This window comes from Nilaparvata lugens, chromosome 7 (genome assembly GCF_014356525.2).
Source record: "Nilaparvata lugens isolate BPH chromosome 7, ASM1435652v1, whole genome shotgun sequence".
NCBI lineage: Eukaryota > Metazoa > Arthropoda > Insecta > Hemiptera > Delphacidae > Nilaparvata > Nilaparvata lugens.
The window spans coordinates 33,623,695-33,639,826 of record NC_052510.1 but is presented as its reverse complement, the minus strand read 5'-3'; the positions used below and the strand labels follow the sequence as shown (position 1 = coordinate 33,639,826).

The 16,132-nt window shown below is 37.5% G+C and overlaps 1 protein-coding gene across 1 annotated transcript in view; it reads right to left on the bottom strand.

The window, feature by feature from the left end:
- The window catches only part of LOC111056057 (polycystic kidney disease protein 1-like 2), a 127,479-nt gene that overhangs the window by 5,051 nt on the left and 106,296 nt on the right, over window positions 1-16,132 (bottom strand). Inside the window, exons 15-17 of the mRNA XM_039432581.1 lie at window positions 5,525-5,602; window positions 4,875-5,069; window positions 2,572-2,804 (exon numbers count right to left, since the gene is read on the bottom strand). Coding sequence (XP_039288515.1) covers window positions 2,572-2,804; window positions 4,875-5,069; window positions 5,525-5,602 — 506 coding nt within the window. The remainder of the gene's footprint in view (window positions 1-2,571; window positions 2,805-4,874; window positions 5,070-5,524; window positions 5,603-16,132) is intronic.

Genomic DNA, 16,132 nt, shown 5'->3' with positions numbered 1-16,132 from the left:
CCCGACGGGATCGTCCAAGAATGGGAGCAGCAGGCTCGCTTCGCTCGTCTGCATTTCTCATTTGGGCATTTTTATCATATGTTAGGACAATCCAGTCGGGGGTCCAGACTAAACGTCTGGCTAAACGGATATGGCGAGCAAAGCGAGCCTGACTGCTTGTAATATAATATTCCCAGGATTGAAGTAGCAGTGCCCAATCAATTTTTCCGCGATAAATGCATTTAAATCTTTAACTTGGTGCCAACCTAACAAAGTCAACTCAACTTAATGCCAACCTGACAAAATTATTAATTTAGTTGCCAGTTAACAACTGTTTCGAAGAGGTTCTCTATCTAGATTATAGTTCTATAGTAACATATGATATGGAAATTTCAATTATAATTAAGATATTGGGAGAAGAAGAATATACATGCTAAAAGACGAACTTTAAACCCTTAAAAACAACCCTTAGAGTTAAAATATTGCCAAAAGATTTCTTAGTGCGCCTCTAAAGGGCCAACTGAACATACCTACCAAATTTGAACGTTTTTCGTCCGGTAGATTTTTAGTTATGCGAGTGAGTGAGTGAGTGAGTGAGTGAGTCAGTCAGTGAGTGAGTGCCATTTCGCTTTTATATATATAGATTAACGGGGAAAATGTGTCCTTTCTATTGGTGTCTGGATAATTTTTATCCGACATATAGTTATTTTTTAATTAATGTTTATGTTCGTCAATGTCGAGACTTTTTGAGCATAAAACATGAAATTTTCGACATGCTAGAAATTTCTTTGATAAGTAGGTGGTGAAAGCGAGAAAGTTTCTCAGAAATTATTGAAATTATTTTTCCAATTGTCAAGAATGTACTCGGAACAACGTATTTTGGCCTCTCAGGATTTTCAAAGTCAAGGACAGCGGCTGAATTGTGTGCCACCATAGAGGCTATGAATGGCTGGGATCAACAAAAATACAGAACGATTGAAAAATTCAGCAACTACATGCCACATTATTATATAATGGTGAAAATGACAATCTCGCCTCAAATAATCCAAGCAGTGTTTCATTACAACCTTTCTAGAGGCAATCAGCTGCTTACGTTTGAAATAATTCAGTCAAATATCTCGTAAATTTCCAGCTTTTAGCATACAATTTGGTACACAATGCATACCATGCAGCCGCTCACCGAACTTTAAAAGTCCTTGGAGACCAAAATACGATCTTCCGACTACTTTTAACAATTGAAATAGTTATTTTGTGCAACTAGTGCGCAAAGTGACAGTTTGCTGCACCAAAATAAATGTTTACGCACGAGCCGTAGGCAAGGGCGGAATGGTTTCTTGAGTGTAGCAGAGGAACTTTGCGCACATATTTCACATAAAATTTTTTCCTACAGTTACCATTGAATATGAAAGTGGTTGATTATGGGTAAAATTATGGCTGAAATTCATCAAATGTTTGTCTGTATAATTTTGTTATTAATAACAACTTTAATTTATTTTAAACTTGATAATCCAATTGAAAATTAATAATCTATAATTTATTCATATTAAAAATTGAATTAATCCAATTAATTTGGAAAATGTTGAGTAAATCTTAATTTCTTAATAATTTTTCAACCAATCAATTTAATAATGAAAGAAATATTATTCGAAATAATGAATAATTAATAATATTCAAAATGTAGAATTTAATGAGTTCTCATTTTTATTTAGTTGAAAATCAGAAAAAATATAGATAGAACAAATTCGCATTCAAAATACATGCCAACAATGTCAACAGCTGATTGAGATGGCTGCAAGATAATACGCAAAGTATTAAGAATACGCAAAGTAATACTTTGCACACTAGAGCGGAAAAGTGATTCTTTGCGTTCTGTAATCAGTGCAGGAATGGTCACTTTTCAAGGTAACTGTAGGAAAAAATAATTTCAATTATTTCTGAGAATCTTTCTCGCCTTCACCACCCACTTATCTTTCGAAACAAAAAAGTTTCCAGCATGTCGAAAATTTCATGTTTTATGCTCAAAAAGTCTCGACATTGACGAACATAAACATTAATTAAAAAATAACTATATGTCGGATAAAAATTATCCGGACACCAATAGAAAGGAAACATTCTCCCCGTTAATTTGATATAAAATTATTACGCATTACGACGCCCCATAATTCTGAGAGAAGTAATATTCAAAAGAAAAACAAATTTTCGCGATGTTTCCAATTTTATCATAAAAGTCAAATTTCCTTTTAATCCTTCAAACCTGGATCTTTTCTAGCACTACTAGCGGATATCGGGGATGATATTCAACATCCAATTCTGACGTTGAATTTGAAACTTTAGAAAGTTGCAATTTTACACGAATTGGCAACCATGTAATTTCTTCGGATGGAGGGCCAAGTCTCAACTTATTTTACACAAACTATAGTTCATAGCAAAATTTAAAAAACCAGGCAAGATGATGCATGAGTTGACCAAACAAAATATATCCAGCACATGTACTTATAGTGGATATCTCACAACAATAACATAGTTTTTTTACGTCAATTGAAAATTATTATCAAAAGTCCATATAATATTAGAAACGGGTATTAATATTACGTGGATGCGGGTTTGGTAAACTCCAGTGGCTGGATGGATCACTTGTAAGCGTACCAAACAGTACATGTCGGTATTGGCATTGTAGAGAATAAACTCAACAAATAGCTCTCGAGTTAATGCGTCAATCCAATTATTATTCTTCAAGTAAGTCAACTTCTCCACAGATGTCTGTAAAGTTTGATCGAGCTTTGCTGTGTAACCACTAAGTACTGGAACCGTAGTTTCAGTTTCACCTGAAATATATTTAACAAATATTAGGTACACTTGCTATTAAATATACTAAATATATAAATACTGGAACCTCCCCACACAAGTATGACATAACGAATATAATACATTATGAGGGCATGGTACACTGCAGTTGTCAGTTTATCATTTCCTATACTCAGCCTTGATATTTGCTTGAGTGCAAATACCCCTGATGACATTTTTCAACAAGGTGATCCCAGGACAAGTTTTGATCCAGTAGGACACCCAGATACTTCACACACGTAGGCTGCTCAACACTTATTCCATTAATCTGTACATCCATCTCTTTAATCTCTCTATAATCATTTTTGTGCTAGAACTGCAGAAACTGGATTTTCGATTCATTTCAATTCAATTCAATTTTATTTATCATGTTACCGTATGCATGATAACATAATATGCTATTATGCAATATTAACACAATCGTATGCAATATTAACACAGGTTAAATATAGACAGGACAATACACATCATAAATACATTACAAATGTCACCACAATATACATACCGTATGTGATAAAATAGTCTAGATAATTAAAAACAAAAGGAAGTTTATATCACAGATTGAATTGAAGTTTAATCAAAATAATGCAGATTATTGTTAGGTTGCAAAAGTTGCAGATCATAAAATTAAGTTGAATTTTGAGTTTTTACTTAAACCACACTATTGTAATTATTGATTTAAAAGTTCACCAATGTCATAAAAACATCTCTCACTTAATCAAACTTTAATTTTCTCTTGAAGACCATTTCAGAACTCAGTTCACGAATTTAAATTGAATAGTATTATACACGTTTTTGGCCATATGCTGTGGGCTCGCCTCAAAAGGCACATTTAGTTCGAGTTTATGTTTCTCGAGGAATTGGGCTATGGCGTGTGCATATACAAAAATCTCTAGAAAATCGACATTCTGTGCACTAAAAAATGTAGAATGTGTCGTCAGCAAACACCAAAACTTTACCTCTTTGAATCACATGAGTTAAATCATTTACATACAATATGAACAAAAGTGGTCCAAGAATTGAGCCCTGTGGTAAACCTGTCTTGACTGTAAAGGTGTGATAAGTATTTTGATTATTTGATAAGTATTTCATTATTACCCCATTTCCCTTTTTTGCCAATTCTACACACTTAGTTCTACCCACAAGATAGGATCTGAACCTCTCAAGCTCAGCATCTCTCACTACGACAAATTCCAACTTCTTTAATAAAATAGAGTGAATCCACACAATCAAAAGCTTCACTTAAATCCAGAAAAACTCCCACTGCCTTATCGCTCTTATCCAGCATCTCAATCAGATCTTCAACCAGAGATGCAAAAGCTGACTTTGTAGATTTTTCTTTTTGAAAACCGTGTTTTGCTTCTTTGACAATGTACCATTTCAAATCAGATGGTCAACAACACGGATCAACATCCCTTTTTCATAGATTTTACTGATTGCATTCCCAATTGTGATTGGTCTGAATTATTGGCAATTAATACTCAATTATTACTCAATAAATTCATTGCAACTTGAATTAAACTTGATTTATCTTTACTTTTCACTGCTTTTATCTCGGGCTGCCTAGTTGGCAAATTCCAGTTGACATTCCATGAGAGGAGGCTGTGGTTCAAAATAACTTTTTTCCATACATTTGTTTTGATATTTCTGCGCGAGGTCTACTGTTCACAGAACTAATAGTATTAGGTACTGACTGGATTTGCAAATGAAATTGGAATATAATTGGTTAGGTCCAGCTTAAGTTGAAACCAGTCTTATTCTACCACACTCAACCTAGCTATTGGAAGTAGAAGCACAATCTTTTTTTATTTTATGATTTCTTCTATAATTTCATAATTAGGGTAAATATTTCTTCTTTTCTCACACTTTCCATCTTCTTTCTATTGAAAATTGTACGGTATTATGTTGGAAATTATTGTATTGTGTGAAGGAGGCAAAATGGGTTTTTACCTGATGTCTCCTTGAATGAATAAATAAATAATATGAATAAATAAATAAATGAATTTATTAGTAAAAGTAGTCATTATTGAGTATTTATTAATAAGTCATACCAATATGCTGCTCTGGATATTCATATTTCTCTGCTTCTTCGTACTTCCATGGTGATTGCACATCTTGATTTAAATTATATATGTCTCTCTTCAACCAAGAATACTCGTATGTTGCTTTATCCTCTGTTTCATCACTCAGCAATGCTTGACATTGGTCTGTTACATTTTTCAAAATTTCTGGAACCCTACATAAACCTGAAAAATGAAACATTGATAAGTAACATTCTTTCAAACATCTATAACGCTACAATAAAGTGCAATATTATAACTCACAGGTTAGAACTTTCTAATGGACTATTTTGCTTATTTCACTTATATTCTACTATCCATATTACCAGGCTTTTCCACTAAAATTTGGCAGTTCAAAACTGAGTTTTTATATTTCATGAAATTAATATTGTCTGAATTATCAAATTTATCTCTAAAAAATTAATTTATTGAATTATCATTTACAAGTAAAGCAGTCAAAGTATATTAAGAATAAAATGTCCACTATAAAAAGTACGGTATATTAATAATTTATAAGCAGAAGGTCCAAGATTTTTGAATACACCTACACCTTCTCGATCAATTATTAAAAATACTGATTAATGATGATTGAAAAGCACAATTTTTAATACTTTGGTTTGATAGATTGAACATAACATTACCTCTCACAACTCTTCTCTGTCGAATCTGGGGTATTTTAACCAAATGATTGAAACAATCAGATGTGAAAGGGATTTCAGCTGGAAAATTAAAAGAAGATAAATTTTCAAAAATGTTTTTTAAAATGTTCTTTATTGTTACCGGTATCCCATGAGTATCACAACATGTGGTATATAATATAATAACAGGGCAGAACATTGAATAAAATACAAGTAGTGAGGAAATTAAGAAACAAGTGCAAAGCATTTTCACAGACTACAGAGAAAAAACATATGAGCACATCACAAGATGGAAATAAAATACCTTATACACGTTCCTGCATAATTGCGAATTCTTAGTGACATTCTCAAAAAATATAAGTACGCGGAAGTACACCAAAATTTTATTTTATAATAATTATTGAATCCTCGACAAATGCAATAGTCCAGTCAAATGGTCGTTTCAGGAAACAGCCCCGAAAGAATTCTTCTTGACGGTTCTATATTTATATGCATTTTGGGGCGCTGAATTCGAATCTGAAATTTGCTGACACGCCAGTGGGCGACTTTACCCCCAAAACCCCCAAAATTTCGGACTTTTTCCAATGTTCCCATTTTATCTCGTAAAACTTGAGTTTCTCAAGAAAAATCATTCGCGACAAAATTAAAGAGAATAAATTTCCAATAAATTGAGTGGTCGCGCAGGATTCTACTATTTTTGGTTCCGGAGCTACGAATTTTCAAAAAAGGGGTTTTCAAAAATAAGCAAACCTACCACTTCTATCCTATACAACTTGGATATATTTCCAGTATAGATAAAAAACCACACATCACGTGAAATAACAATTCATTATGAACAGGATTCCTTAGGAATTTTCGAATATAGTAGTGGGGGGAGGGGGAATACACCCAAAAATAGAAAATCATGACCTACAGCCAAAATACAATTTTTTATTATAATACCTTTTCAAGGCCTTCCTAACAAAATAATACATATTTCGGCTGAAATAATCTCACGAGGGTTATTTTCTATGAGAATCACCCGTTAGAAACATTTAATTTCAGTATTTCCTAGTGGGGGGTTACTTCATAAGGATACATCAAGGATCAAAACTTAAAACACTTATAAGGATAACTTTTGACAGAATGATCAGATCTCCTCGTACTACAGCTCATTCTTCTCAGCTCGCCAGGGCAGTTCAAAATAATGTATCATAACTGAAATTTGATGAAAAAATCCTCTTTTAGTGTATTTTAACCCCTATTTAAATACACAGAAAAATAGCTAATCTCTATATTCAAAACTGTGTATCTCGGTAGCCCGAAATGATAAAAAATGGTACTTGGTCTTGATTTGAAGAACAGAATCTCCACTTTCATGTGAGGTAAATGAATTTTGTAAAAATATAATCGTGAGGTTAAATACGTTTGATTAAAAAAATCAAGAAATTTGCGATATTTTCCTCATTTTTAAAGTCTTGACAGTTCGAAAATAAACAGTCATGCAAGATGGATTTAAAGCAACGTAGCTTATAGAGCATGTAGGTAATTCTCTTCCATTCGAGAACAATCGCAAGTTTCTATAATGTATCTTACTCTTTTTAAGTTTTTAAAGACTCTTGAATTACAGTAAAATCGCAAAAAAATGAGAAAATGAAAATAATCATTTTTTTCAATTAGCTGTAAATTTTAAACGGTATTGGAATCAGAAAAACTATTCATGGGAGCGGAAATAGGAGAAAATTCTCTACAACCTTGACTACTTTTTCGATTTTTTATCTGAAGTGTTAGCGAGACTGTGGAAATGATTAATGTATCAAAACTTTTTCGCATATTCAATCTCCGGAACCAAAAATGCTAGAATCCTGCGCGACCACTCAATTTATTGGAAATTTTATTCTCTTTAATTTTGTCAATAATGATTTTTCTTGAGAAACTCAAGGTTTACAAGATAAAATGGGAGAATTGGAAAAAGTCCGAAATTTTGAGGGTTTTTGGGGGTGAAGCCGCCCTCTGGCGTGTCAGAAAATTTCAAATTCGAATCCAAAATACATATAGAACCGTCAAGAAAAATTCTTTCGGGGCTGTTTCATGAAAAACGACCATTTGACTGGACTAGTTACTTCTGACTTCTGAGTTTCTTCCCTCCCCAACAACATTTGCATTGCTATCATACATACTGCCCTGACATGACTCTCAAAAAACAAAAATATGCTTGAAAAGTCTTACGAGCGAATTGAACATTCTCTTATCCAGGTATTTGAAGGTTTACTGTAGGTTCAACCTAGATGTCTTCACATCCAACTTTGATTACCTATACAGAGTGTCCCACCAAGGTTGTAACAGCCGTTGACCATAGATTCTACTCAACATTTCTGACAAAAAATGTTCAGTAAACTTTTTCCTATCAACCTTAGTTTTCGAGATATATCGATTTTTCGATATTTTCAGAATGTACCTACTTCTGGTCATTAAATACTCAATAACTCGAAAACTACTTGTCGAATTTCAATTTCAAGGGTATAGTTGGAAAGAGAAAAACATTTCAAACAAGATTAATGTAATTTTATCTGTTGTAAGATATTTTGTAGTTTTTTATTAGGGCTTGAACTTGAAAAAATGCTATTCTTCCAATTCGAAGTGAAATTTCAAACCGTTTTTTCTCGGTTTTTCTCCGGGTGATTATAGTGGTTTCAATAATTCAAAAACTTCTCCATTTCATAAGCTTTCGAATGAGTATAGATTCGAAAAGGCAATTTCCATGATAAAGTGTTCAAAACTGCTAATATATGGAATGTACACCTTCAAAATGAGGAAATACACAAATAGCAAGCATCAAGTGGTGATCCTAGGGTGAAATCACCCATCGGGATCTGCCCCATCAGGGCAGATTCCTCAATCCGAAATGGCTGCTTCAGGTACACAGGAGGTACTGTTGCACTCTTACATAGAGGCTAACCTTGAGAAGGCTTCTACTGATCATGATATGGATGAGGTAAGCTCTATCACACCATCCCAATTGGAGGAGGAGGATGAGCTCCTCAAAAGTCCAGGAAAACAAGAACCCTCACAAATGCTCGAGGAGGCAATACAGCAACTGAGCGGTTTGTGGGTAAAGAGATCAAATCTCACCAATGCTCAAAGAAGGGCGGCCATTCAGGCTAAACTTCATGAGAGAGGCGAGGCTTTTGACCCTGCAAAGTTTCACAGGGCCAAAAAGAAAAAACCTAAGAGACCAGTTCGGGAAGAAACTCTAGGAAAAAACGTGGGTCATGAAGCTGGGTCGAGGGTGGCCAAGCACCCTAGAGGTTAATTGGCGACCCCTCCCACAGCAGAAGGACCTACAAAAAAGGTCAGGAGTGTAACTCATGCAGGTCACGAGGACCAAACCCTGAATCTAGAGACTTCCAATAGAGGAGCCTCTTACAGGGACACTTCTGCCACCAAAATGGCTATTGTCTTGGAAGGCTATCCTGAGTCTAAGCTTTCAGCAGAGCAAGGAGAAGTCGTTCAAGAAATCATAATAGATGAGCTCCTACCCCTTGAGGATGGATGCATTCCATCGTTTGCAGGCACCTACATGGAGAAGGGTGCCTTGATCATATCCTGCATCAACGATGCTACTAAGCATTGGCTGGAGGCACTCATCCCCAGACTCAAACAGTTTGGGGAAACAAAACTCATTGTCGGTCTGAGAAAAGAAATCTTGAAGGTCAGTGAGGGTGTTCTTTAGAGCTCATCTGTTGCTTCTGAGGAAAACTCCAGAAAAAATCATCGAGATGCTCGACAAGCAAAACCCCACCTTGAAGGTGAAAGAGTGGAATGTCCTGCCAGCCAAGCTGGACCCAAGAGGTTATGGATTTGTCTGTTTCCTGGATGAGGCCTGCTTTAGTGCTGTCAGGTCAGCCAACTCTAGAGCTAACCTAGGACTCTGGCAGGTTTCAATTATCTCAACACCAGTTAAGGATAATGCCCAGGGTCCTTCAAATCAATCTCCACCACAGTAAAGCAGCATCTGCTGCTTTCTGCCAGTTCTTCCTCAGAGAGGGACTTGACCTGGCACTGATCAAGAACCATGGCTTCACCGAGGAAGAGTTGCAGGCCTGGGTGATACCAAGGGTAGGCTGATATACTGTACCTCTCTCAAGAATGTCAGAACCTGCATACTTTTGAGAAGGGTATGGGCTGCCTAACTCTTAATGAATTCTGTTCCAGAGATCTTACTGTGATCTCATTAACCTGGAGCTATGAGGGCAGGAAATGGAGCACAACTGCATGCTCAGCCTACTTGCCCTATGACTCTGGAGATCTTCCTCCATCAAGAGAACTTGAACTCCTGGTGGAGTCATCTTGTGCTGGCGGTCGACAACTCCTTGTAGGTTGTGACGCCAATGCTCACCACACAACTGGATGGGGAAGCTCAGATACGAATCCACGAGGTGAGGCTCTTCTTCAGTTTCTCATATCCAAAAATCTTTATGTCTGTAATGTTGGAAACCGTCTGACATTTGTTACACGAAACTGGAGTGAGGTTATTGACTTAACATTCTGCTCAGAAAGACTCCTAAGGGTCATTGACAACTGGCACGTAAGTCATGAGGCCTCTTTGTCTGATCACAGGTATGTCTGTTTCGACATGCAAAGCGCATGGCTCTTCCTGCTATTGGGATCTGAGGAAAACAGATTGGTCACTCTATAAGTTTGACCTTCTGTCTCAACTTGGGTCACTGGGCAGGAGGGTTACCTGCTTTGCAGACATTGATCAGATTGCCTCTGACCTTCAGAATGCAATCATGAGCTGCTTTCAGGACAGTTGCCCATTGCGGTGGGGAAAGAGTCACACCAATACTAAGTGGTGGACTGCTGATCTTGAACGCAAAAGGGTGGCTTTTAAGAAGCTTCATAACTATTGCAAACGTAGCCATATTTGGGAGCCATACCACAGGGAACTCACAGAATACAGCCTTGCAATCAAGAAAGCTAAAGAAAACTCCTGGAGATAATTTACACAAGAGGTAAACAGTCTCAGCGCAGCAGTGAGACTGCAGCGTGTTTTAGCTTCAAGCCCAATTGGCCTTTGGAACTCTTAGGTCGCCAGGGGGACAATATACCACTGGAATTTATGGAAGTCTCAAACTTCTTCTTGAGACTCACTTTCCAGATTGTACCTTCAAGAGTGATTGCTCAGGTATGTCTGGCAACAGCGAAATGAGCTCATGGCCAAGAGCTGATTGTGGAAGCTGGACTTTAGCCAGTCTAATTGTCACACTCTCCAAAGTTAAATGGGCCATATCCAAGTTTGGCCCCTTCAAATCTCCTGGGGGGGATGGCATAGTACCAGCTATGCTGAAACAAGGACCAGAAGCTCTACTAGTTCTCTTGTGTGAACTTTTTAGAGCAAGTCTGGCATATTGGGTACATCCCTCAAGCCTGGTGCCTCAGTAGAGTGGTCTTCATTCCAAAGAGAGGAAGAGCAGATTACTCAACTGCAAAATCATTTTGTCCCATCAATCTCACATCGTTTCTCTTGAAGATGCTGGAAAGACTGGTGGAAAGACAACTAAGGAAGGGAGTGCTTTCAGACACTTCCCTCCACAGGAATCAGCATGCTTATCAGCCTGGCAAGTCCTGTGAAACAGCCCTGCATCAGCTTGTGAGCAGGGTGGAGGACAGCCTTGCTGCCAGGGAGATTGCCTTGTGTGCCTTCATTTGACAATGTCACTTACAAGGCCATGGTCCGAGCGGTCCAGGGGCGTGGTCTTGAGCCTGCCATATGTACAAGGCAGTAATAAGGCCTCAGGTAACTTATGGATCACTTGTCTGGTGGACAAAGGTGAACCAGGTTACAGCCACAGCCAAACTCACAAGTGTACAAAGGATGCAAACACTTCTAGTCACTGCAGCTTTCAGGAGCAGCCCATCAGCAACTCTTGAAGTTGCTCTTGGCTTACTGCCATTGAACATTTTTATTATGGTAGAGGCACGGAAATCAGCCTATCGACTGAAAGTTGCAGGCCAATGGAGAGAAGGCCTGTCTGGAACAGGCTACTGCACAATCGCCAAAGCTGTTGCTCACAGCCCTGTGCTTGATATGACGTCAGATGTCATGAGCACAGAGTTGGTTTTTACTAAACCTTTCTCTGTTAAATTCTGCTCTAGAGAGGAGTGGAAGTCTGAGGAAGGGGCCTATCCCAAAAGAGGCAGCCTTGTCTGGTACACAGACGGTTCTCTCATTGAAATCTGGCTACGGGGTGTACAGTGATTCACCTAGAACACAAGTCTATGCAAGTCTGGGACAACACTGCACCACCTTTCTGGCAGAGATTTGGGGCATTATGGCTTGTGCGAACATAGGCATTGCTAGGCGCTACTGCAATAAGCATATAGTAATCCTGTCAGACTGTCAGGCAGCCCTCAAGGCTCTTGACTCCAATGAAATCAAGTCCAAATTGGTGTGGGAGTGCCACAAAACGCTCTGCAGGCTTGCAACGCTCAACTCTGTGCATCTTGGTTGGGTACCTGGCCATGTAGGCATAGGAGGTAATGAGTGTGCAGATGAGCTTGCTAAGCAGGGTTCTAGTATGCCATTCCTTGGCTCAGAGCCGGGCTGTGGCATAAGTAAAACAACTGCCTTCCACACAATAAATAAATGGTCCAGGGACTTACACCACCAGCAATGGCAGGGTCACCCTGGTCAAGCACTTGGCAAAAGACTGCTGGTAGACACAAGCCCTCACTTCACCAGGTGGCTGGTGAGTCTGGGTAGAGTTCAGGTCAAGCAAGCAGGTAATTGCCCTGATAACTGGACATGGCCACTTCAGGAAACATCTCCACACAATTGGACTCAGAAATGAAAGCCAGATGTGTAGGCTTTGTAATCAGTCTGAAGAGACTGCTAAGCATATCATACTGGATTGCAGAAGTCTTAAAGCTAGAAGAAGGGCTCTGTTTGGCTGTAAGCAACCAGGTGAGTTGGCTGTAAGCAACCAGGTGAGGAATGGGATGTTGGTATAGGGAAGAAACTACTTGTATCTGCACACTTATAGCATTGAGCTTCAACGCATGTGAGATCTTTTCAGCTCAACTAACAAAGCAATACTGAAGGATTAAACTTAGACATTGTAGGTACAATGAAAACAATCGAGTATACACTAGAAATTTATTCACACAATTCACTACAATTGTTCATCACTTCCTCTTCAATTTTATTAGTTACTAACAGACAGTTTATGAGGTCTGTAATAGCATAGATAATCATTTATATCGTTCAAATTCACTGTGTTTAAGAAAATGTCTTTTAGTTGTTTCACCAAATGATGATTTTCATGAGTTGAATGTTAATTGCAATTTCACAGGCATCATACCAATCAATACACTCTTCTAACCTCATTTCCAATTCACTATCAGCTTGCATCCACTTGCACGGGTCCATGATGAGCAAATGAAGAAACTATACATATGTCGGTACTAATATAGAGAAATTAAACGGTTCCTGTGCCTTCCCTCCAATGCAACATACACGAGCAGTATGATATTTCAATGCTTGCTTACAATAAACACATTGAATTTCTTCTCCGTTATAGAAAAAGCCATATCTTGCAAAGTTTTTCTTTTCTGTATTTGAATAGAATTGACATTTTTTCATGCTAAGCATTCTATTGTTTTCGCACATGAAATTTGGATATGAGTCCATATTTTTCATTATCAAAGTATTGTAATGAACCGCTGCGAATAACGCACATCGACCGTGCGGATTGCGATGATGAATTTCACAGGCATTATAACACCAAGAACTTGTAAAGTAGTTAAAATTTGGTTTCACAATTTCATCCGGTAAACAACATACGTTTTTGTGTAACCTTCTAAGAAACTTAGCTTTCTCTGTACCTTTTGTGTAGATTTTATCATATCCTTCAAGATAAGATATCAATAATTCGTCTGTATAAATAAAATTACCATCTTCCCAGCGTATTTTGTGATAATTGTTCTCAGCCCATGTTACTTGCTTACACAATTTAGCATTCAATTCCGACTTTGCAAATGGCGACTTGAAATGTAACACAACAAAGCTATTTAGCTGATCTACGATTCCGATTTCTTTCATGATAATTTGATTAGAAGTTCCCTTGAACCAATGCATGTCGACTGTTGCAAATTTTTTACAGGAGGATTCCTCCTCTTGTGCTGTTTTGTCCTCCTCCTTTGTCCTCCTTTCTCCTCCTCCTTCTCCTCCTCCTTCTCCTCCTCCTCCTCCTCCTCCTCCTCCTCCATTCTCCTCCTGTGGTTTAGGTGTACTACATCTTGAGTGATAGTAGAAGAAGTCTTGTTCGGTGTCAAGATCACACTGCGTGTCAATAGATTGTGTTTTCTTCTCAGAATTATAACACATTATAGGCGTACTACATCTTGAGTCATAGTAGATGCTGTCTTCTTTATCAAGATTGCACTGTATCCCGATAGAGCGTGTTTTCTTCTCAGAATTAGAAGACATTCTAGATGTTAACCGATCAAAGCTAAAACCTCAAATGAGTAAAATTTGAAAAATGCAATACTTATATAGCTTGTGCTCTATCGAGAAATTACTGAACTTCCTTCACCATGGAAGTAAGGGGAGTGTACTCCATGATACGATCACTGATTAAAATGCAATAAGCGGAAGTATTGGAGGTACAGCTTCCTTAATTCCATATCTATTCTAATATCTGTGGAGGATTTCAAATGAGAAGATTGATGTGAACAGTCAATTACAATCAGGGGTGTTTTAGTACAAAATGTGTCAAAATCAATCTCTGTTCCAAGCTCAGTATTGATACTATGGTTATAGTACGCCGAGGGAAAATCCAAAAACATACGGTACATAAATTCTTGTTTACCAAGGAGGTTTTCATAAGGAAAATAGTCAGAGTTCAAGTAGACCTTTGCATTTTGAAGATTACAACTGTTTCGGCCAGAGCATTCAAATTGTAGCGCCAATCCCAGACTACAGTTCTGCCCGTAGCAAGCTTGTGCGCTAGTGTCGATTAGTCCGGCTGTTTGCCTTGTCATCCTTGCCAGTCGACCAGTAGTCGTTCTTGTTCGTTTTGTCTTGTCTTGTTGTGAAGACCGAGTTCGTATTTTGTAATGTAATTTCCATCGGAAATTTCTAGTAATTGATTGTTTAAGTGTCGTGTGTGTGGATTATAAATATAACATCGTAAATAGTGTTAAATTGAATTAATTTGCATCAGTTTTGAATTTATAAAGAATCAGTTTGAGCTTCGTTCGGAATATAGTACAGTATACGGAGCCTGCAAGTTGAACACGGAAAACCAGCCTGGAAGCGAAAACCTATCTTTTTCCCAGATTTCTTTCCACCCCTGAATCTGACCAAAACACCTAATAAAGGCTTCGAAGGGCAAGTAGACAAAATTGGATTAAATCTGGTGAGTTTTTGCTCTTTTTATTGTTCATTAATGCAGAGTTTAACTGTACCAATAACCTGGCTCAAATTGAAGATTAAATTTTGCTCCTCGTTTCTATTTGATAAATTGAATAGTAAATTACAGTCCACTGGTAGCTCTAGCCTGAGCTTTGTTCAGATCATTTCTGGCCTCCAGACCGGGATGAATTTAAATTTGTAATTTGTTGATTAATTCACACACATTAGATTTAAGCAATTTCGTATTTGTCCAATGTTGGCATGTTCAGAATGGTCTGATCTATGCACAACTTTAGTTTGTTGTAGCCTTGTTCTAGAGCAAGGTTTCTTGTCAATTTGTATTTGTCTGAAATTAAATTTATTTCAGTTAAAATTGTAATTTTCCTGAAACTAGGCTCATTGTGCTCTTTTCTCAGGAATTTGTTTGTTGGATTTTGTATTGTCCATTTTGTATTGTACATGTTAGTGAAGGTTAATCACAGCATGATTTTGTTTGTTCAATTCAACAAGTTATTGTTTGTTTGTGAGTTGTTGGAAGAATTATCTAATCATATAGTTGTCTTCAGCAGTAACTTGTCTTGTGAATTGATAATCAAAGTTTAACTTTGATAACTTACTAGTCGTGATTTTTCCTTCCATTTAGTTTTGAACTCATTCTTGTTTTTTTTTTGTCTGTTGTTTGTATTGTCGGGGCTGAATTGTTTTGTGTATGAGTTCAAGATGGAGGAAAAATTACAGAAACAAATCATTGTGCATCGCGCTAAACTGGAACAATTGTATGCCCGATTGCAAAGAATTTATGAACTGTCTAAAAATGTCTCTGATCCAAAAGTTGCTGAGCAATTTTTAGTGTTGTATCCTCGGGTGTCTCAGACCATTTCGGATTTTGAAAAGACAGAATTAGTGGTTAATGAGTTGGAACTTGAGTTGAATAAAGACTATGTTGTAGCATTCAACGACTCACATCTAGATCTGTTTCAGTATATTGAAGTAGCGGCTAACACTCTCAAACAGAGAGAGGCGACTGATGCTATTGCTCAATCTTCGGCAGCTGCAGCAGCTAGTGCACAGCCGGTCGTGTCCGAGTCGGTACTGCCCAAAATCGACCTTCCAAAATTGATGGGAACCAGACTCAATGGTCGGTGTTTTATGAATTATTTAAGGCATTGGTACATGACAACAAGAGTTTGAACGATCAGCAGAAGGTCCAATAT